This window comes from Salvelinus namaycush, chromosome 13 (genome assembly GCF_016432855.1).
Source record: "Salvelinus namaycush isolate Seneca chromosome 13, SaNama_1.0, whole genome shotgun sequence".
NCBI classification, from domain to species: domain Eukaryota; kingdom Metazoa; phylum Chordata; class Actinopteri; order Salmoniformes; family Salmonidae; genus Salvelinus; species Salvelinus namaycush.
Genome location: NC_052319.1, coordinates 8,636,590 through 8,658,823, shown reverse-complemented (window position 1 = coordinate 8,658,823; position 22,234 = coordinate 8,636,590). Strand labels below are relative to the sequence as shown.

General features: G+C 43.9%; 1 protein-coding gene and 1 pseudogene across 1 annotated transcript; both read left to right on the top strand.

The window, feature by feature from the left end:
* Nucleotides 1–1,271: 1,271 nt before the first annotated feature.
* Nucleotides 1,272–21,251, top strand: LOC120058201 (sterol 26-hydroxylase, mitochondrial-like). Its single transcript, XM_039006689.1, has 9 exons — nt 1,272–1,514; nt 5,715–5,905; nt 6,670–6,869; nt 17,996–18,193; nt 18,838–19,001; nt 19,098–19,264; nt 19,514–19,595; nt 19,755–19,955; nt 20,738–21,251. The coding sequence occupies exons 1-9, from the start codon at nt 1,272–1,274 to the stop codon at nt 20,867–20,869; spliced, it is 1,578 nt and encodes a 525-aa protein (XP_038862617.1). The 3' UTR covers nt 20,870–21,251.
* Nucleotides 15,161–18,000, top strand: LOC120058200 (annotated as a pseudogene).
* Nucleotides 21,252–22,234: the final 983 nt, after the last annotated feature.

Here is a 22,234-nt window from a genome sequence, read left to right as displayed (position 1 = left end):
AAGAATTGGCCCAGCGCCGTCCAGGTTAGGGGAGGGTTTGGCCGGCAGGGATGTTCTTGTCCCATCGCACACTAGCGACTCCTGTGGCGGGTCAAGCGCAATGTACCGCACCTGGTGTTTCCTCCGACACATTGGTGCGGCTGGCATCCGAGTTAATCGGGCATTGTGTCAAGAAGCAGTGCGGCTTGGCTGGGTTGTGTTTCGTAGGATGCACAGCTCTCGACCTTCGCCTCTCCCGAGTCCGTACGGGAGTTGCAGCAATGGGACAAGACTGTAACTACCAATTGGATACCACGAAATTGGGGAGAAAATGGGGCAATTATATATATATTTCTTTAAGAATAAGACTGTAACGTAACAACATTTGGAAAAAGTTATGGGGTCTGAATACTTTCTGAATGCACTGTAAGCTACTAGCGCTTTGTTATGTACTATGTGATTACACAAATCAATTATAAATTTATGTCCCATTAAATGTTTTATGTGAAACGTATTATTGCATAATGCATAGAGAAACGTAAAATTATTTGTTTTCAGTCAGCTGCACATTCTGCTAAGCAGCTGCTTGAATTGCTCAAAGTTACTACTCTATTTTAATATTGTTTCATTTGTAGCCAACATTACTTTTTTCTGAATTATACCTTCATTGAAAAAAAGTACAAAAATCCAAATGCTATGAAAAAAATTAGGACCTTAATTGATTGAATTATATATTTTTTATTTATAATTAATTTACATTTTTTATATAATCATTTATATGCATACTTGCTTTCGAGTTTTCTATTTGAACAAGCAAATACAAGTCACTCAAGAACATGACTGGTCAATATTCCTTATAAAACAAAAGTTTTACACTGTTTAAATTTGATTCATTAGACTACAATAGTGTGTTTCAGAGAAGACACTACTCATTTTAATCTAACATTCATTTTTATTAACCTCCTTATTATATCAGTTTGATGTGAGACTTTAAATGTTTCAACACGTTCTCCATTTCAGCATTTACTGTTATTTATTATTCTCGTAAATCCCAGACATGTGCTGGAACATTGGTACAGTACATCTGACCAGAGAGACTAGTTATTTCTATGTGTTCCAAGTAAACATTCTTCCAGTAGGTGCAGCTCTTCAAGAGAGCCTTATTTCCTGTTCTTTAGTGTTGAAGCTGAAGGGTTAACCTCCCCAGGCTCCCAAAGACATGGCCACTCCCCAGTCTCACTGGTGAAACAGGAGCCCTGTGTTTTTAGACAATTCCTCTTACTGCTCCCATCATGGCCGTGCATCTGGCCCAGAGTGCGATGCAGAGGAGCGGCCGCTGGCTCCTGCTGTGCCCCACAGCCCCAGCTCTGGTCTGCACCAGGTGGGTAGGAGGCACCCGTTCTCCCTCCAACACCCTACCATCCACCTCCCAGGGTAAGATTCGGACCGCAGATGACCTCCCCAGGATCAAAACCCGGGATATGTTTTACAGAATGTTTGTCAAAGGCTACTACAACCGCCTACATGAGCTACAGGTACAGTAAAAAGGCTATGCCCTCTATGGAAATGTGTGTTTTTTAAGTGTGCTCTCTGTTTTTTATGGTGGCTGCTGATATTTACCCCTCTCTATGTTTTGGGTACAGTAAGTTTCCGATTCCTTACTGTGTGTTTCTCTGTTACTGCTCACTAACTAGAGTTGAAACATGAGATCTGTGTGAGGCGTTTGTGTTTAGTCAAAGCTGACCCACAGAGACGGTTATGGTGCATAGAGGAGAGTACAATGGATTTAACCCAGTGGGCTAACAGGTATTCTCTTACATGCAGTGTTTACCTTCTCCAAGAGCTGCCATTGCTTTGGAAATACTATCCCAAGTGCCATCTCCATTGACACAAATAGGATTACAAAAGGGCAGAGGTTTAGATTTATTTTGCCAGAATGCATGTGGAGGGGTTTGTTGACCCCTTTTCCAAATATCAAATCAAAATCAAATCAAATCAAACTTTATTTGTCACACTCGCCGAATACAACAAGTGTAGACTTTACCGTGAAATGCTTACTTACAAGCCCTTAACCAACAGCGCAGTTCAAGAAGAGTTAAGAAAATATTTACAAAGTAGACTAAAATAAAAAGTAATAATAAAAAGTAACACAATAAGAATAACAATAACGAGGCTATATACAGGGGGCACCGGTATCGAGTCAGTGTGCGGGGGTACAGGCTAGTTGAGGTAATCTGTACATGTAGGTGGGGGCGAAGTGACTATGCATAGATAACAAACAAACAGCGAGTAGCAGCATACTACAAAGGGGGGGGGGGGGGGGGTCAATGTAAATTGTCCGGTGGCGATTTTATGAATTGTTCAGCAGTCTTATGGCTTGGGGGTAGAAGCTGTTGAGGAGCCTTTTGGTCATGGACTTGACGCTCCGGAACCGCTTGTCGTGCGGTAGCAGAGAAAACAGTCTATGACGAGGGTGAATGGAGTCTTTGACAATTGTTAGGGCCTTCCTCTGACACCGCCTGGTATAGAGGTAAGTAACTTGGGTGACTGGAGTCTCTGACAATTGTATGGGCTTTCCTCTGTCACTGCCTATTATATAGGTCCTGGATGGCAGGAAGCTTGGCCCCAGTGATGTACTGGGCCGTTCGCACTACCCTCTGTAGTACGGTCAGATGCCGAGCAGTTGCCATACCAGGCGGTGATGCAACCGGTCAGGATGTTCTCGATGGTGCAGCTGTAGAACCTTTTGAGGATCTGAGGACCCATGCCAAATCTTTTCAGTCTCCTGAGGGGGAAAAGGTTTTGTCGTGCCCTCTTCACGACTGTCTTGGAATGTTTGGACCATGATAGTTCGTTGGTGGTGTGGACAGCAAGGAACTTGAAACTCTCGACTCGCTCCACTCCAGCCCCCGTCGATGTTAATGGGGGCCTGTTCGGCCCACCTTTTCCTGTAGTCCACAATCAGCTCCTTTGTTTTGCTCACATTGAGGGAGAGGTTGTTGTCCTGGTACCACACTGCCAGTTCTCTGACCTCCTCCCTATAGGCCATCTCATCGTTGTCTGTGATCAGGCCTACCACTGTTGTGTTGTCAGCAAACTTAATGATGGTGTTGGAGTCGTGTTTGGCCACGCAGTCATGGGTGAACAGGGAATACAGGAGGGGACTAAGTACACACCCCTGAGGGGCCCCAGTGTTAAGGATCAGAGTGGCAGACATGTTGTTGCCTACTCTTACCACCTGGGGGCGGCCTGTCAGGAAGTCCAGGATCCAGTTGCAGAGGGAGGTGTTTAGTCCCAGAGTCCTTAGCTTAGTGATGAGCTTCGTGGGCGCTATGGTGTTGAACGCTGAGCTTTAGTCAATGAACAGCATTCTCACATAGGTGTTCCGTTTGTCCAGGTGAGAAAGGGCAGTGTGGAGTGCGATTGAGATTACGTCATCTCTGGATCTGTTGGGGTGGTATGCGAATTGGAGTAGGTCTAGGCTGTCCGGGAGGATGCTGTTGATGTGAGCCATGACCAACCTTTCAAAGCACTTCATGGCTACCGACGTGAGTGCCACTGGGCGGTAATCATTTAGGCAGGTTACCTTCGCTTCCTTGGGCACAGGGACTATGGTGTCCTGCTTGAAACATGTAGGTATCACAGACTCGGTCAGGGAGAGGTTGAAAATGTCAGTGAAGACACTTGACAGTTGGTCCGCACATGCTTTGAGTACACGTCCTGGTAATCCATCTGGCCCAGTGGCTTTGTGAATGTTGACCTGTTTAAAGGTTATGTTCACATCGGCTACCGAGAGCGTTATCACACAGTCATCCAGAACAGCTGGTGCTCTCTTGCATGCTTCAGTGTTGCTTGCCTCGAAGTGAGCATAAAATGGCATTCCGCTCATCTGGTAGGCTTGCGTCACTGGGCAGCTCACGTCTGAGTTTCCTTTTATAGTCAGTAATAGCTTACAAGCCCTGCCACATCCGGCGAGCGTCAAAGCCGGTGTAGTAGGATTCAATCTTAATCTTGTATTAACGCTTTGCTTGTTTGATGGTTCGTCTGAGGGCATAGCGGGATTTCTTATAATCCGGATTAGTGTCCCGCTCCTTGAAAGCGGCAGCTTTAGCCTTAAGCTCGATGCAGATGTTGTGTGTAATCCAAGGCTTGTGGTTGGGATATGTACGTACAGTCACTGTGGGGACGACGTCATTGGTGCACTTATTGATGAAGCCAATGACTGAGGTGCTTTACTCCTCAATGCCATTGGATGAATCCCGGAACATATTCCAGTCTGTGCCAGCAAAACAGTCCTGTAGTGTAGCATCTGCGTCATCTGACCACTTCTGTATTGAGCGAGTCACTGGTACTTCCTGCTTTAGTTTTTGCTTGTAAGCAGGAATCAGGAAGATAGAATTATGGTCAGATTTGCCAAACGGAGGGTGGGGGAGAGCTTTGTATGCATCTCTGTTTGTGGAGTAAAGGTGGTTAGGATTTTTCCCCCCCTGGTTGCACATGTGACATGCTGGTAAAATTTTGGTAAAACTTATTTAAGTTTTCCTGCATTAAAGTCCCCGGCCACTAGGAGCGCCGCTTCTGGGTGAGCATTTTCTTCTTTACTTATGGCCTTATAGAGTTGGTTGAGAGCGGTCTTAGTGCCAGCTTCGTTCTGTGGTGGTAAATAGATGGCTACGAATAATACAGATGAGAACTCTCTTGGTAGATACGGTGGTCTACAGCTTATCATAAGGTACAATACCTCAAGACTTCTTTAATATTAGACATCGCACACCAGCTGTTATTGACAAATAGACACACACCCCCACCCCTCGTCTTACCAGAGGTAATCCCGCTAGCTCTATATTGTCCGTATCTTCGTTCAACCACGTCTCGGTGAAACATAACATGTTACAGTTTTTAATGTCCCGTTGGGGGGGATAATCTTAATCGTAGGTCATCAATTTTATTTTTCAATGATTGCACGTTAGCAAGAAGAACGGATGGCAGTGGGAGTTTACTTACTCGCCTCTGGATTCTCAGAAGGCTGCCCCTTTCTGTGGTCCCTTTTCCGGCGTCTTTTCTTCATGCAAAAGGTATGGATCTGGTTCTGTTCCAGTGAAAGCAGGATATCCTTCTCGTCGGACTCGTCAAAGGAAAAAGTTTCTTCCAGTCCGCGGTGAGTAATCGCTTTTCTGATGTCCAGAAGTTATTTTCGGTCATGAGAGACAGCAGCAACAACATTATTTACACAATAAGTAAAAAAGCAAGTTACACAAAATGCAAAAATAAAATAAAAAAATAGCACAATTGGTTGGGAGAATGTAAAACGTCAGACATGTTCCTCGGCGCCATCTTAATCCATAAAAGTGATAAAGTGATAAAAGTGATATTTTCAGTTACATAACAATGTGGAACATCCTGAATGGTAGAGATGTTTAGAAATGTGTGTACTATAGAGTATACTGTATGTAACACCCTGAGTTTTTCTTCCTCCGCAAATGCTAGTCTCTCTCTCTCTCTTTCTCTCTCTCTCTCTCTCTCTCTCTCTCTCTCTCTCTCTCTCTCTCTCTCTCTCTCTCTCTCTCTCTCTCTCTCTCTCTCTCTCTCTCTCTCTCTCTCTCTCTCTCTCTCTCTCTCTCTCTCTCTCTCTCTCTCTCTCTCTCTCTCTCTCTCTCTCTCTCTCTCTCTCTCTCTCTCTCTCTCTCTCTCTCTCTCTCTCTCTCTCTCTCTCTCTCTCTCTCTCTCTCTACTAGGTGTATGAGAAACAGCTGTACGGCCCCATGTACAAAGTGGGCATGGGCAGGTTTAACTCCATTGCCCTCAACAGTGTGGAGCTCCTGGAGGAGCTACTTAGGAAGGATGAGAAGTTCCCCAGCCGAGGAGATATGTCCCTCTGGACAGAATACCGGGACCTGAGGGGCATCGGCTACGGCCCCTTTACTGAGTAAGGCTCAGGGATGGCCACTGTCTCCTGACAGGTGGTGACAATGACATCCCTGTACATTGCTGGTCTTTTGCCTCAACCAATTGATAGCTTCGCCATCTGATGGCAGGCAGTGATGAGATCACATAAGAGAGGGACATAGCAGTGGGAAATGGAAGTGTTGTTAAAGGTTCTATTAAAGTGTTGTACATACACAGTACATGTCTTATAATCACACCCAGGGACATAATTGATACACTAGTGCTCTGTCATGAAAGAGATTGCCACAGATAGTGATCAATAGTGATCCAGAAAGGCTGTGTCATTAACCATTTCCATAGGCCATGCAAGTGTGCAAGGCAGGAAACATGACCTAAGACTTACACAGCACAGTTTGCACTGGGAGTTTCCTTTTTGGAACCATCAAACTGTATAAGCATACAGCCATCTTACTTGGCCTAAGCAGCCATCTATCTTAGTGTGATTTGATATGCATGCCAACATAGATGTTTCAAATAGATAAGCACGGCAGACATTCTGACTACATTTCCCCAGTTGTGTTCTCCAAATGCTGCGAGACCTGTTAGACCCTTTGTAGGTCAAAGTCCAGTCATGTGAATCAAACGGATGCTGAAAGAGTAAAGCCATATAAATGAGCAGTAATGCGCTATATTCCAATATGTGCCAAACGAATCTAAATGTATTATCCTGCCATATCATTGCTTTTGCTGTGAATGTGCTGTGAGTGCGTCATGCAGTGCCTGATATATTATGTTTTCTGACAGGGAAGGGGAAAAGTGGTACAAGCTGAGGACTGTGCTGAACAAGCGAATGATGCACCCTAAAGACTCGGTGCAGTACGGAGACGTGGTCAACGAGGTGGTCAGTGACCTGATCAAGAGGATCTACCACCTGCGCCGGATAAGCCCGTCGGGAGACCTTGTGACCAACCTGTCCAATGAGCTCTACCGATTCTCTCTGGAGGGTACGTGGAAATCCTGCCTGTGTGTGAGGGGACGATTCTTTCACCCTTATTTCTAGTTCATTTTAAGTTAAATGATAAAGAATCAGGTATAATGCTATATAACTAATGGTAAGCATGTGTGAGGCTCATGTAGGCTATCGCCATGCATAACATTTTCAACTGTCTCAAACTGGCTGTTATTTCGTCCAGCTCATTGAGATGATTATAAGACACATCCTGGTCTCAGAGCACTTCTTATTATTCTGTACGTAAATCCGAGACACTACATTTCGTATAATATGTTATGTTTCGTATGGTATGTATTCATTTGTGAATGTCCATCATCCATTTCATATGATAGTTACGAGTTACAATTAATATGATATGTCACGAATTGCAATTTGAACAACATTTTACGATTTTGCAAAACGTATGATATGTTACAAATTCGAATGTGTTGTTGCTAATGTTAGCTAGATGGCTAATGCTAATGTTAGCTAGCTGGCCAACATTAGCTAGGCATGGGTTTAGGGTTAAGGTTAGTGTTAAGGTTAGGGGAAGGGTTAGCTAAAATGGTTAAGGTTAGGGTTAGGGAAAGGGTTAGCTAACATGGTAAGTAGCTGCAAAGTTGCTAAAACATAATAAGTAGTTGAAAAGTTGGTAATTATCTAAAATTCTAAAGTGTACCTCCTTTCGTTTTTGTCTTAAGTAACCTTCTGTCTTATGTAACCATGCTTAAAGTAACATATCATATTAATTTGAGTGTACCAGATTTACATTTACTATTTTACATCTAGTCTATGAGACCAGGCTGCATGATAATCTTACAATGCATTACAACTGCATGATAATGCATTACACTTGGATGCTAGAAGTAAAGTGTTGTTTTATAATAATACGTAAAATGATGCTTTACGTAGTGTCTGACATCTTAGTATATCAGATGTACAGATAATGCTAATCACTACCTCTGGCGTACTGTAGGTAGAGGCTAAGAGCAAGTGAGAATACATTCAGTAAAAAAAAAAATCTAATCTGTAACCTACCTCTCAAAGTGTCTAATTATGGAAAGTGTCTAGTAAACGATATATAACAAGACAAAGAGAAGATGCACACAAATACAACACAGCTAGCAGACAAAGCAGTGGAAGAACTGAAGGTCTTCATTCCACCAGACAAGCAATCCCACCAATGTGTTATTCATTGAATAGAGGAGCATTCTGATGATCTCATTGGATAAATTGACTGGATCAAACAGCATTCAACTGGACTAAAGAAAATTGAGATTGAAATGGATTCCCTTGGACAAACTACAGAACGAACATCCACTCGAGCTTGAGCGTTAGACAATGTTGAATCCGGAGCTACAGACATTGTCGGAAGCTTCGGGAAAGGGAAAAAGTGTTTGTGGTCTCTAGCAACAGCTTTGCTGGACTGTGGTCGAAATGGATGATAGTTCTGATGGTATGGGTGTGGATGATGAAAGTCAAGGACGTGGATGGTCTGTGGTGAAGAGTAAAAGTAAAAATAATGGCCCTGCTATAAGCGCTGCTGACAACAGTGGCACATCTAGTGTTGCGAGCGTGAAGAGTGTGAAGGTAGTGAAAAACTAAAGTAATGATGTGTCGGAAAGGAAAGTTGTAATCGCGTTGGATGCAACCATAGGGTCTCATCTACACCTTGTGTCACGGATCCCTCATTGCTCATTCCGTGCACCAGTTTCGGAGGTCTACGTCACCGGCCTCTAGGAACTGAACTGTGTCATTATGCACACCTGGTCCACATATTCTCGCCTGATTAGTAATTGTATAAGTGTGCCCTTTGTTCACCATTGTCTTGTCGATTATTGTTCCAATGTCCGTTGTTCGTGTGAGTACCTGTGCTGTGTTGTTTTGGCTTTCGTGCCGCTTGTATTGCACAGATGATTACGGATCTCGCCCCGTGTATTTATTCGAGGTACTCCTCGCTCTTTTGTTTGGGTCTCAACCCTGTGTTTGTTTGGCCTTCGTTCCCTTGCCTTTTACATGGCACGCTGTAATTTGGGTAGGTATAAAAAAAACTATTACTCATTTCCGCGCCTGTCTCCCGATCCTTATACCAACGTGACACCTTGTTCGATTAACCATTACCATTAAGAAAGAGATAGGTGAAGTCACATTAGCCCGGTTCATTGGTAATGGGAGACTGTTAATATTTTGTGCAGACCATGTTCTGCAAGGGAATATTCAGAAAATGAAAACTCTCAACGGGAAGAAAATCACAGATCATGCCCCTGGAGCTTCGGCTAAGCTGAGGGGGGTCATTTCTGGAGTTCCACTATCTATAGATTTTATAAAATAAAATGTGGAGGCAGTTCAGTAAGAAAGAAGGGCAGAGAAGTGAAAGCCTGTCAGTACTCAATGTTTGATAAGGTTTTGCCTAAGAAAGTACAGATGGGCTTCCTGGCTTTCACTGTTAGAGAGTTTGTCCCACCTCCATTAAGGTGTTTTCTAATGCCAACGAATGGGATATGTAGCATCTCTGTGTGCAAATGAAAAAAAGATGTGCCAAGTGTGGAGGGGAACATGATTATGGTGAATGTGGGAACAATGTCAACGTTAACTGTTATAATTCTGGGGGGGAACTCAGCACAGCATTTAGTGGATACCAGGTGCAGAAAGAGGCTAGAGAGGCCCAAAGATATAAAATCACTCATAATGTCTCTTATTCAGAGGCTGCAAGGCAGATTGGTGGAACTATTAGGCAGAATGATGGATATAACAGGGTCAGTACTGGAATAAGTGGACCTGCTGTAGGAAATCTTGCTCTCACAAATGTGTCATGTCAAAGGACACCTTGTTTGTTAATCAGATTGACTTTATAGCCTTCATTGGAAAGCTTACCATTCTGACTGCGTTTGTCGAAAGAAGAACTGCCAAGTTGAAGACCATTGTGGAAGCAGCAACAGATTATCATTAAGTCTGTCAAGAGAACTGCACGGAGACAGTTCTGCTCTACAATAGGCAAGGGTACTGAGCTGGGATAAGTATGGTCTATGTTGAAGAAGATGACTGGAAGAAGTCCACTCGAATTCCAGTTTTGGTTGTGGGTCATAAAATGTCCGTAACTGATAAATGAAAAGCTGACCTGTTGGGGAAGACATTTGCTAGGCTACATAGTGGGGTTACTTTGGACGAAGTATATAAGTAACGCGGGTGTGAGGTTTTAAATTCTCATGTTAATGTGTGTAAGAAAAGGGATACTGTTGACTCTTTTTTGGATGCTGATTTTACCATACATGAGATGCGTTCAGCCTTGATAGGCTGTGTCACAAGTGTAGAGAGGAGAAGGCAGGAGGCAGACGCAGGTTTAGAACTACTGAGTTTATTAAAGCACTATATATATATATATATATGAAAGCGGGATGAAACCCAAAGTGCAAAATAATAAAGTACTCAGGAAATAGTAGGAGAAATTCCTCTCAGGAAAACAAGCAACATTTACAATGACCGACAAAGGCAAATGACAGAGGGAGTATACATACAGCGATAGAGTGGGAATTTGGAACCAGGTGTGTGTAATGATGACGAGACAAGTCCGGGGTTGATGAGTGAAGGGCGTTTGCCAGCAGCAGGTTCGGCAGCAGCTAGAAGGTCGGCGATGCCGAACGCCTGAGCTGGACAGGAGAGGGAGCCAAAGCGAAGGTCCCCGCACATTGACTTGGTACCGGTACCCCTGTATATAGTCTCTTTAATAACATTTTATTGTGTTACTTTTTCTTGCTTCGTTTATTTTAAGAATTGCACATATTTTCTTCCTTAAAAAATAAATAAAACCCTGCATTGTTGGTTAAAGGCTTGTAAGTAAGCATTTCACAGTGAGGTCTACCTACACCTGTTGTATTCGGCGCATGTGACAAATACAATGTGATTTGATATGACCAGTGTCTCCACTTCACAAGAAAGATGAGGCTACACTGTGTTCAGTTGAGACAATTAGCAGTTTGCATCATTGGATCCTGGGGTTGGTTGAGTAATCAATGTGTCTTTTATGATAAGTCTGTCCGGACCTGGGATATCTTTCACCCAATGGATTGTCGTTACAACTGCCTATCTGCCATTATTGAAAGAGATCATGATACCTCACATCTCAAAATAGGGTTACTTAATGTTAGATCCCTCACTTCAAAGGCAGTTATAGTCAATGAACTAATCACTGATCATAATCTTGATGTGATTGGCCTGACTGAAACATGGCTTAAGCCTGATGAATTTACTGTGTTAAATGAGGCCTCTCCTCCTGGTTACACTAGTGACCATATCCCCCGTGCATCCCGTAAAGGCGGAGGTGTTGCTAACATTTACGATAGCAAATGTCAATTTACAACAAAAAAAAATGACGTTTTCGTCTTTTGAGCTTCTAGTCATGAAATCTATGCAGCCTACTCAATCACTTTTTATAGCTACTGTTTACAGGCCTCCTGGGCCATATACAGCGTTCCTCTCTGAGTTCCCTGAATTCCTATCGGACCTTGTAGTCATAGCAGATCATATTCTAATTTTTGGTGATTTTAATATTCATATGGAGAAGTCCACAGACCCACTCCAAAAGGCTTTCGGAGCCATCATCGACTCAGTGGGTTTTGTCCAACATGTCTCTGGACCTACTCACTGCCACAGTCATACTCTGGACCTAGTTTTGTCCCATGGAATAAATGTTGTTGATCTTAATGTTTTTCCTCATAATCCTGGACTATCGGACCACCATTTTATTACGTTTGCAATCGCAACAGATAATCTGCTCAGACCCCAACCAAGGAGCATCAAAAGTCGTGCTATAAATTCTCAGACAACACAAAAATTCCTTGATGCCCTGCCAGACTCCTTCTGCCTACCCAAGGACGTCAGAGGACAAAAATCAGTTAACCACCTAACTGAGGAACTCAATTTAACCTTGCGCAATACCCTAGATGCAGTTGCACCCCTAAAAACGAAAAACATTTGTCATAAGAAACTAGCTCCCTGGTATACAGAAAATACCCGAGCTCTGAAGCAAGCTTCCAGAAAATTGGAACGGAAAGGGCGCCACACCAAACTGGAAGTCTTCCGACTAGCTTGGAAAGACAGTACCGTGCAGTATCGAAGAGCCCTCACTGCTGCTCGATCATCCTACTTTTCCAACTTAATTGAGGAAAATAAGAACAATCCAAAATTTCTTTGTGATACTGTTGCAAAGCTAACTAAAAAGCAGCATTCCCCAAGAGAGGATGGCTTTCACTTCAGCAGTAATAAATTCATGAACTTCTTTGAGGAAAAGATCATGATCATTAGAAAGCAAATTACGGACTCCTCTTTAAATCTGCGTATTCCTCCAGGGCTTAGCTGTCCTGGATCTGCACAGCTCTGCCAGGGCCTGGGATCGGGAGAGACACTTAAGTGTTTTAGTACTATATCTCTTGACACAATGATGAAAATAATCATGGCCTCTAAACCTTCAAGCTGCATACTGGATCCTATTCCAACTAAACTACTGAAAGAGCTGCTTCATGTGCTTGGCCCTCCTATGTTGAACATAATAAACGGCTCTCTATCCACCGGATGTGTACCAAACTCACTAAAAGTGGCAGTAATAAAGCCTCTCTTGAAAAAGCCAAACCTTGACCCGGAAAATATAAAAAACTATCGGCCTATATCGAATCTTCCATTCCTCTCAAAATTTTAGAAAAAGCTGTTGCGCAGCAACTCACTGCCTTCTTGAAGACAAACAATGTATACGAAATGCTTCAGTCTGGTTTTAGACCCCATCATAGCACTGAGACTGCACTTGTGAAGGTGGTAAATGACCTTTTAATGGCGTCAGACCGAGGCTCTGCATCTGTCCTCGTGCTACTAGACCTTAGTGCTGCCTTTAACACCATCGATCACCACATTCTTTTGGAGAGACTGGAAACCCAAATTGGCCTACACGGACAAGTTCTGGCCTGGTTTAGATCTTATCGGTCGGAAAGATATCAGTTTGTCTCTGTGAATGGTTTGTCCTCTGACAAATCAACTGTACATTTCGGTGTTCCTCAAGGTTCCGTTTTAGGACCACTATTGTTTTCACTATATATTTTACCTCTTGGGGATGTTATTCGAAAACATAATGTTAACTTTCACTGCTATGCGGATGACACACAGCTGTACATTTCAATGAAACATGGTGAAGCCCCAAAATTGCCCTCGTTAGAAGCCTGTGTTTCAGACATAAGGAAGTGGATGGCTGAAAACGTTCTGCTTTTAAACTCGGACAAAACAGAGATGCTTGTTCTAGGTCCCAAGAAACAAAGAGATCTTCTGTTAAATCTGACAATTAATCTTGATGGTTGTAAAGTCGTCTCAAATAAAACTGTGAAGGACCTCGGCGTTACTCTTGACCCTGATCTCTCTTTTGACGAACATATCAAGACTGTTTCAAGGACAGCTTTTTTCCATCTACGTAACATTGCAAAAATCAGAAATTTTCTGTCCAAAAATGATACAGAAAAATGAATCCATGCATTTGTTACTTCTAGGTTAGACTACTGCAATGCTCTACTTTCCGGCTACCCGGATAAAGCACTAAATAAACTTCAGTTAGTGCTAAATACGGCTGCTAGAATCCTGACTAGAACCAAGAAATTTGATCATATTACTCCAGTGCTAGCTTCCCTACACTGGCTTCCTGTTAAGGCAAGGGCTGATTTCAAGGTTTTACTGTTAACCTATAAAGCGTTACATGGGCTTGCTCCTACCTATCTTTCCGAGTTGGTCCTGCCGTACATACCTACACGTACGCTACGGTCACAAGACGCAGGCCTCCTAATTGTCCCTAGAATTTCTAAGCAAACAGCTGGAGGCAGGGCTTTCTCCTATAGATCTCCATTTTTATGGAACGGTCTGCCTACCCATGTGAGAGACGCAGACTCGGTCTCAACCTTTAAGTCTTTACTGAAGACTTATCTCTTCAGTAGGTCATATGATTGAGTGTAGTCTGGCCCAGGAGTGTGAAGGTGAACGGAAAGGCTCTGGAGCAACGAACCGCCCTTGCTGTCTCTGCCTGGCCGGTTCCCCTCTCTCCACTGGGATTCTCTGCCTCTAACCCTATTACAGGGGCTGAGTCACTGGCTTACTGGTGCTCTTTCATGCCGTCCCTAGGAGGGGTGCGTCACTTGAGTGGGTTGAGTTACTGACGTGATCTTCCTGTCTGGGTTGGCGCCCCCCCCTTGGTTTGTGCTGTGGTGGAGATCTTTGTGGGCTATACTCGGCCTTGTCTCAGGATTGTAAGTTGGTGGTTGAAGATATCCCTCAAGTGGTGCGGGGGCTGTGCTTTGGCAAAGTGGGTGGGGTTATATCCTTCCTGTTTGGCCCTGTCCGGGGGTATCATCGGATGGGGCCACAGTGTCTCCTGACCCCTCCTGTCTCAGCCTCCAGTATTTATGCTGCAGTAGTTTATGTGTCGGGGGGCTAGGGTCAGTTGGTTATATCTGGAGTACTTCTCCTGTCTTATCCAGTGTCCTGTGTGAATTTAAGTATGCTCTCTCTAATTCTCTCCTTCTCTCTTTCTTTCTCTCTCTCGGAGAACCTGAGCCCTAGGACCATACGTCAGGACTACCGGGCATGATGACTCCTTGCTGTCCCCAGTCCACCTGGCCTTGCTGCTGTTCCAGTTTCAACTGTTCTGCCTGCGGTTATGGAACCCCTACCTGTCCCAGACCTGCTGCTTTCAACTCTTAATGATCGGCTATGAAAAGCCAACTGACATTTATTCCTGATTATTATTTGACCATGCTTGTCATTTATGAACATTTTGAAAATCTTGGCTCTCTCTAATTCTCTCCTTCTCTCTTTCTTTCTCTCTCTCGGAGGACCTGAGCCCTAGGACCATACGTCAGGACTACCGGGTATGATGACTCCTTGCTGTCCCCAGTCCACCTGGCCTTGCTGCTATTCCAGTTTCAACTGTTCTGCCTGCGGTTATGGAACCCCTACCCTTTCCCAGACCTGCTGTTTTCAACTCTTAATGATCGGCTATGAAAAGCCAACTGACATTTATTCCTGATTATTATTTGACCATGCTTGTCACTTATGAACATTTTGAACATCTTGGCCATGTTCTGTTATAATCTCCACCCGGCACAGCCAGAAGAGGACTGGCCACCCCTCATAGCCTGGTTCCTCTCTAGGTTTCTTCCTATGTTTTGGCCTTTCTAGGGAGTTTTTCCGAGCCACCGTGCTTCTACACCTGCATTGCTTGCTGTTTGGGGTTTTAGGCTGGGTTTCTGTACAGCACTTCGAGATATTAGCTGATGTACGAAGGGCTATATAAAATAAACTTGATTTGATTTTGACTTGATTTGCTGGGATGTACAGAATGTGACCTCAAACTCAACCTATCCATCGTCCTGTCTCACTACCAGACTCTCTGTATCTAGATCAGGAATGCATATGTGATGTAGCCTGGTGCTCTCTCTTGACTCCGCATTCTTGAGATCCTTAATGTCAAAGGCTGTCTGCCCCCGATTTCTCCCTGGCACCTTCAAGGGGCTGTCCAGTGTGAAGGCACTTTCTCTTTTCTGTGAGCTAGGGTTACAATTCATCCCTTCCGTCCAACACATTCAGTGACCTGGCTAATATGGAGGAACTGTCCATTCAGAACTACGGGCTTTCTGTGATGTTAATGGACGCAATGGGGGAATCCCTGTTTTGAAGAAAATCAGTCAACAGCTGTACACAGGAGCTTTCTGATTTGCTATGCAGGATAGTCGATATATCACGGTCATTGACGACCCTGGACTTTGAGTCAAAGGGGATTATCATTTTGTGACGCCAAAATTGCTCAGACACAAAAGGAGCCATTCTTGAACTTTCTATCATCTGGAGAAAAAAAATGTTTTCATTCCCTATTGCACATAATTTATCGAAAGGAGCATTCAGAAGCTTTGAAAACATTTCATCTCTCGATTTGCCCGACATTGGTGGGCTACAGACAGCTTCTGCAGTCTAGAATCAGCAGAATAGATACTTTTTACTTTGACGAGGAAAACATTTCCTTTCAATCAATTTGTGAAACGCAAATTTTCAATGACACCAATGTTGTTACTTAATCCTAAATTCAGGAACAACTACGCAACATCTGAGAACAGTTTACCTGGCCTGCACAGCTTGGAAACCCTACTGCTGTATGATAACCCATTTATACATATTGAAGCATCTGCATTCATCCACCTTACTTTGCTGAAGGAAGTACATTTGGATTTTCGCCCTCCAACCAGTGAGTTAGAGACAAGTGTGAATCCGACACACATATTTGGTGTCTTCCCTCAAGGTCTGACTCACATGAACATTAGCTCCTGGTGTCCTCTTACCATCATAGTCAGCAACAGAGCCCCAAAACCAGGCTTTGCCTTAAAACTCAGCTCTCCGTCGACTGTGATCTTCCAGGACTGCTGGAGGTCATGCTTTCGGGTCAGTTGTCTACCTCAATGTCAAGACAGGACAACTCCTGTGTGGGTCTGACTTCTTTGACCTGTACTTCACCTCCCTACAGGAGTTTGAATTTCAGTTGGTTTCCTCGACAGAGTTTGGACATGACTGACCTAAACAGACTAGTGCAGCTGAGTGATCTGAAGCTAATGAACGTGGACCTCATCGCTCAGCCAGCACTGGGCGTCATGTTACGATGACCTGACCAGGCTGGAGAGCTTGAGTCTCATCTACTGTAGAATCCTTCCTCTGGGGGAGGAGTTGAGCAGAGACCTGCACTTCCTCAGGCTCCTATATGTGGATGTGACAGAGGAGTTTAGTGTGATGGAGAACTTCCCAGAACCTGACCAGCCTTAGGTATGTGGAGTTCTACTATCCTCACCTGCACTGCAGCTGTGAGAACGCCTGGCTGGAGAACTGGGGCCAGGGGACAGAGACAAATCCAGGTCATCATATGGCATGCTGGGGAGCTGGCAATACGTGCAAAAATTAAGATGGCATCCAGAGTTTCACCAGAGTTTCACCAAAAATCCCTGGACATGGGATTTATCCTCTTCATATGCACTTTCATGAGCCTGCTCCTCTTCATACTTGTGGTCCTGCTCAATCAGCTGGCTGGAGACTACCTGCTGGCCCTCTGCCACATCGTTTGCGGCTGGATGGAGGAGGCCGTGCGGAGGCCCAACCCCAGGGAGCGATACCGCTACAATGCCTTTGTGTCATATAGCGGCAGAGACGAACACGGAGTGGTGTAGCATCTGCTGCCAGGCCTCAAGCAGAGAAGTTCTCCGTTCCTGCGTCTCAGTCTGCACAACAGCGACTTGTTGTGAAGGTTATTATGGAAAACATCACAGACAGCCTCTATGGCAGTGGCGTCTGGTGAGTCATCACTACTCACCGGCGCAGTAACTGGTGGTCCTTGGAGCTGTGACTGGCCACGCTCCATCTGCTGGTGGGGCACAGGGACATCCTCATCCTGGCCTTCTTGGAGGACATCCCTCCTTGTCAGCTCTCTACCCACCACAGGCTGGCCAGGCTGGTCAAGACTAGGACCAACCTGGACTAGCCCCAGGACCCGACCCTGCAGCCTGCCTCCTGAACCAGCCAATGGACAGCAACAGTTTCTATTTCTAATTTTAAGACCAGCTTTAATATTGCAGATAGATTGTAGGTTCTATCAATGTAAGCATTGGCATAATTTGTAATCCCTTTATTTAACGGACAACAATATTTCTACTGCTACTTACTGCTATACGGTTATCTTAATGGTTATTTAATATTTACACAAATGTGAAAATGTGAAGATGTTTGTTTCTCTTCCTTCCTCCTCCATACCTACTTATCACAACAGGGGTATTCAACATTTACAGACCTGTCTTTTTACATTTTAACATGTGCTACCTGTTTTTGCAAAATACTTTTACTTTATTTTTTGTTATCTTGTTTGATATTTTGTGTTTTTTGATTTGCCTTGCTTGATTTGCCTCCCTATAAGAGGAAAGCCTGATGTCTTTCAGAATATGTGGGTCTTTACAGCATTTAAAGCAAAATACTTTTGTGAGGGTTGGTTTTAGTAAAAGTAAGTTACTACATACAGCTCTGGTCCATCAAGTGAGAATTGCCTGCATCCGTTTCAGTGATAAATATCTAATCTCTGTTCTTCAGGAATCTCTTCCATCCTGTTTGAGACACGGATCGGCTGTCTGGAGGAAGAGATCCCGGTAGAGACGCAGGACTTCATCGACTCCATCGCTCAGATGTTCTCCTACAGCATGCCGGTGGCCATGCTGCCTAAGTGGAGCCGCAACATCCTGCCAATCTACAGGCGCTACATCGCTGGCTGGGAGGGCATATTCAAATTCTGTGAGTTATTTAGGACAAGGCATTCCGTCACTTGTTCATACCTTCTCAAGAATTTAAAAAGCATTGGATTGGAGAGTGCATTGTGATATTGGACCTATTAGGTCACGTAGATCAGTGGTTCCCAAACTGAGGGGTCGGCATGCCCCCCCCCCCCCCCCCCAAAGTACATTATTATTATATAAAAACAACATTTTAAGCAACTCAGTCCAGCTTTAAACTTCCTCTTCCTTTAGCAGAATGCATAAGGTGCAATTTCAAAATTGGGTAGTGCATCATCAGTTCCTCTTGTCATGTCAGTCATTGCATACCTTAGAGAGATATTTATAACTTGTCAGAAGTGTCCAGATCAACTAGCCCATTTTTTTATTTTGTTTTTAAGCACTTAGATTTTGTTGTAATTTTTTAGTCACTGAAATATCACAGGAATACACATTAGACATGGCAAAATGTATAGAAATGCAAGAAAATTTGCTTTAAAACTGCAAAATTATCTCCACCAACAAGAGGGGTGTGAACCGTTTGTGTCATGAACAGTGCTTGTGCCCATAGAAATAGACCCGCAGGGGTTGGCGCGGGATGTTCTCGAATGCTGGACGTGAAAAAGTTTGGGAACCCCTGAGGTAGATAATGCTGGACTTTTTCAGCTGGGAAGTTGATTGACATGAAGATGGAGGCAATTCAGAAGCGAGTGGATACAGACCAGGAAGTCGAGGGAGAATATTTAACGTACCTCCTCTCCAACACCAAGATGACCAACAAAGAGGTGTACGGCAGCGTCGCTGAGCTGTTATTGGCTGGAGTGGACACGGTTAGCAAATCCATGGAGCTTCACTACAATCTCGATGTGTTGTAACGTAAGGGCTTGTATTCACTAACACTGTTGTTGTTGTTGTCATACTTGAAGACATCCAATACCATGATGTGGGCCATGCACCTGCTGTCCAGGGACCCCAATGCGCAGGACACCCTTTATCAGGAGGTGTCCCACTGCATACCAGGAGACAAGATCCCATCTGCCCAAGACGTTAACCGTATGCCGTACCTCAAGGCCGTCATCAAGGAAGCACTGAGGTAAGAACTGTGGAAGTGGTTGGGTACATCAGGGTTTCCACCCCAGGACCAAGCTTTTTGGTTTTTAACTAGGGCAAAAAACAAAACATGCACGGGGGGTTGATGGGGTGGGGGGTATACATCATGAGTATGTTTGCCTAATTTTGCTCTTGTATGTCAGCATTGATATTTTCTTTGGAAAGGATTGAGTTCTTGAAAGTTCCACTACCTTTCTCTAACACAATTTTTGGTGTATGTCCTGTTTACCAGAATGTACCCTGTGGTCCCGATGAATGCACGCATCATGGTAGAGAATGATATCATAATTGGAGGACATTTCTTTGCCAAGAAGGTTAGTCTAGCTTTAGGGGAACAATCAACATATTCACTTTAATGGCCTAAAAATGGCCCAACCATTGAAACAAAACACCATTTGAATTCATGTAAATTATGCCTTTGTCGAAGTAGTGCTGTAGCAATTAATTCCCTCCCTGATGTCTTGTGTCTGCAGACTTCGTTTACAATGTGTCACTATGCCATCAGCCAGGATGAAAAGACATTCCCAGAACCATCGAAGTTCAAGCCCGAACGATGGTTGAGGGATGGCCGAGTTCGACCAAACCCATTTGGCTCTATACCATTTGGGTTTGGGGTTCGGGGCTGTGTTGGTCGTCGTATAGCTGAACTGGAGATGTACTTGGCTCTGTCACGGGTAAGAGCCAGAGATTTTATACCTGAGTGTCATAGGGGAAAGTATAGAATGTGGATAGCAGCACAGCGGATAGCAGAGTTGATCAACAGTCCTAGCAGGCTAGGCTACTTCAATCACTAGGCTACATGCGATTGTAGCCTACTAGACTTATTCTACTGTTAACAAACTATTGGAACAACTCATAGCCTACCTTATTATCCCCCGTAGCCAATGTCCACAGAGGAGCTGTCATATTTTCAATCAACTGCAGCCTGAATGTGATCCCGACAGGTGAACCAAATGCTTTTATATACACTGCTGTAGATGCTTGACCAAGCTGCGCAGTAACAGGCTACTTGTCTTGCGCGGCAAGTTGGCAACTTAGAACTCACCATCATCAGGCTACTTATTAAAAGTATTGAAGAAACGTGTATTGCACATTGGGTAGTCCCACAATGAAAAGTTTGCCTTGGCTTCCATTGCTTTTCAGTTACAAATTGCTTCCCTCCCATTTGCTTTTCAGTTACAAATACAATGAAGGCCTAGGTGGACATTATAATCACACTTTGTCGTGAATTACATTAAAATACAAAAACAGAACATACTGTACATGTTTAAGCTACTGCAGCCAATTCCAATCGTGTGTATACCCTATGGTGTATCGTTTCATACATTTTGTGGTAGGTGGTGGAGGCATGAACTTGGTGTGGTCAATGAGCCTATCGGACATGGATGTTAAGTGAACATGGCTACCCCTGAAGAGACCCAGACAATGACAAAAATATATATTTTCTCTCCCCCAGATAATCAAGCTGTTTGAAATCAGACCGGACCCCAGCATAGGAGAGGTGAAAGCCCTCAATCGCACCGTCTTAGTAGCAGACAGACAAGTCAATCTGCACTTCATGGAGAGGACAAACAAAGCTGCGCTTTGATTTGTTAAAGCTGTGGGTGATCGCCGTGTACCCAAGTAGCAATGCTATAAAGGCCTTCAATATATCTATCGTTGAATTTAAATAAACATACATAAATAGGTTGACATTGTACTGAACGCAGGGGGAAGCTGGGCTGAAACGGCAACTTGTTACACTCCAACCTAATACTGTTGTATTGAAGGTTTGTTTTCGTAGTTTCTGGGGTTCAGCTCAACTTCCCTACTTATGTTGGTAATTCTGAAAAGGCTTTTCAATGGCTTGTTATTATGTACAATATGAATTGCTATATCTAGACCAAACTATTCTCTATTTTGTTGATGAAAATGTATTTTCTTACTATGGAAAGTATTTTCTATTTCTGTCAATAAATTCACTACAGTGATGTTGCAGTTCTTGATATCTGCGTCCCCCTCTGTGTGAGTGGGCCTGCTTTAAAAATAAAAAAAAGTACTATGTATACTTCAATCCCTCCATCTGTGAAGTTGTTCAATTTCTTATGTGGATGTTTAACTTCCTACAGGTGCACCAAAACCACATATTGTGGTTAATCAGTCACAAAAATCAGTCATTGGTACCTGTTAGGGATGCTGCAATAATGTCCAGCAGATGGCAGTAGCATACCAGTCACCAGGAAGTACAATTATTGATGGTGTCAAACAACTGCAGTAGCTACACATGTAGGACTAGTCATAATGAGGTCTGGATATTCATGATGCATGACTGCAGTGCACGAATTGAGTACCACAGTATGAGTCATATTACCCATAAAACCTAGCGGTAAAACCTGGAAATGGTTCCAATCGTTTTTTCACCATTCATTTTTGCGTTGGGGATTTCAGAACTACTTCATACACCACATGACCAAAAGTATGTGGACACCTGCTCGTCGAACATCTCATTCCAAAATCATGGAAATCAATATGGAGTTGGTCCCCCATTTGCTGCTATAACAGCCTTCACTCTTCTGGGAAGGCATTCCAGTAGAAGTTGGAACATTGCTGCAGGGACTGACTGATGCCACAAGAGCATCAGTGAGGTTGGGCACTCATGTTGGGCAATTAGGCCTGGCTCGTAGTTGGCGTTCCAATTCATCCCAAAGGTGTTCAATGGCATTGAGGTCAGGGCTCTGTGCAGGCCAGTCAAGTTCTTCCACACCGATCTCAACAAACCATTTCTGCATGGACCTTGCTTTGAGCATGGGGGCATTGTCATGCTGAAACAGGAAAGGGCATTCCCCAAACTGTTGCCACAAAGTTGGAAGCACAGAATTGTCTAGAATGTCATTGCATACTGTAGCATTAAGATTTCCCTTCACTGGAACATTCTGGAATTTTCAACCTGTCCCTGACTGAGACTGCAATACCA

Excerpts from the sequence above, each read along its gene's own strand:
- LOC120058201 (XM_039006689.1), top strand. The coding sequence starts at position 1,272 with ATGGCCGTGCATCTGGCCCAGAGTGCGATGCAGAGGAGCGGCCGCTGG. Across the intron at positions 5,906-6,669 it reads GGCTACGGCCCCTTTACTGA|GGAAGGGGAAAAGTGGTACA; the intron begins GTAAGGCTCAGG and ends GTTTTCTGACAG. Across the intron at positions 18,194-18,837 it reads GGAGGGCATATTCAAATTCT|CTGGGAAGTTGATTGACATG; the intron begins GTGAGTTATTTA and ends GGACTTTTTCAG.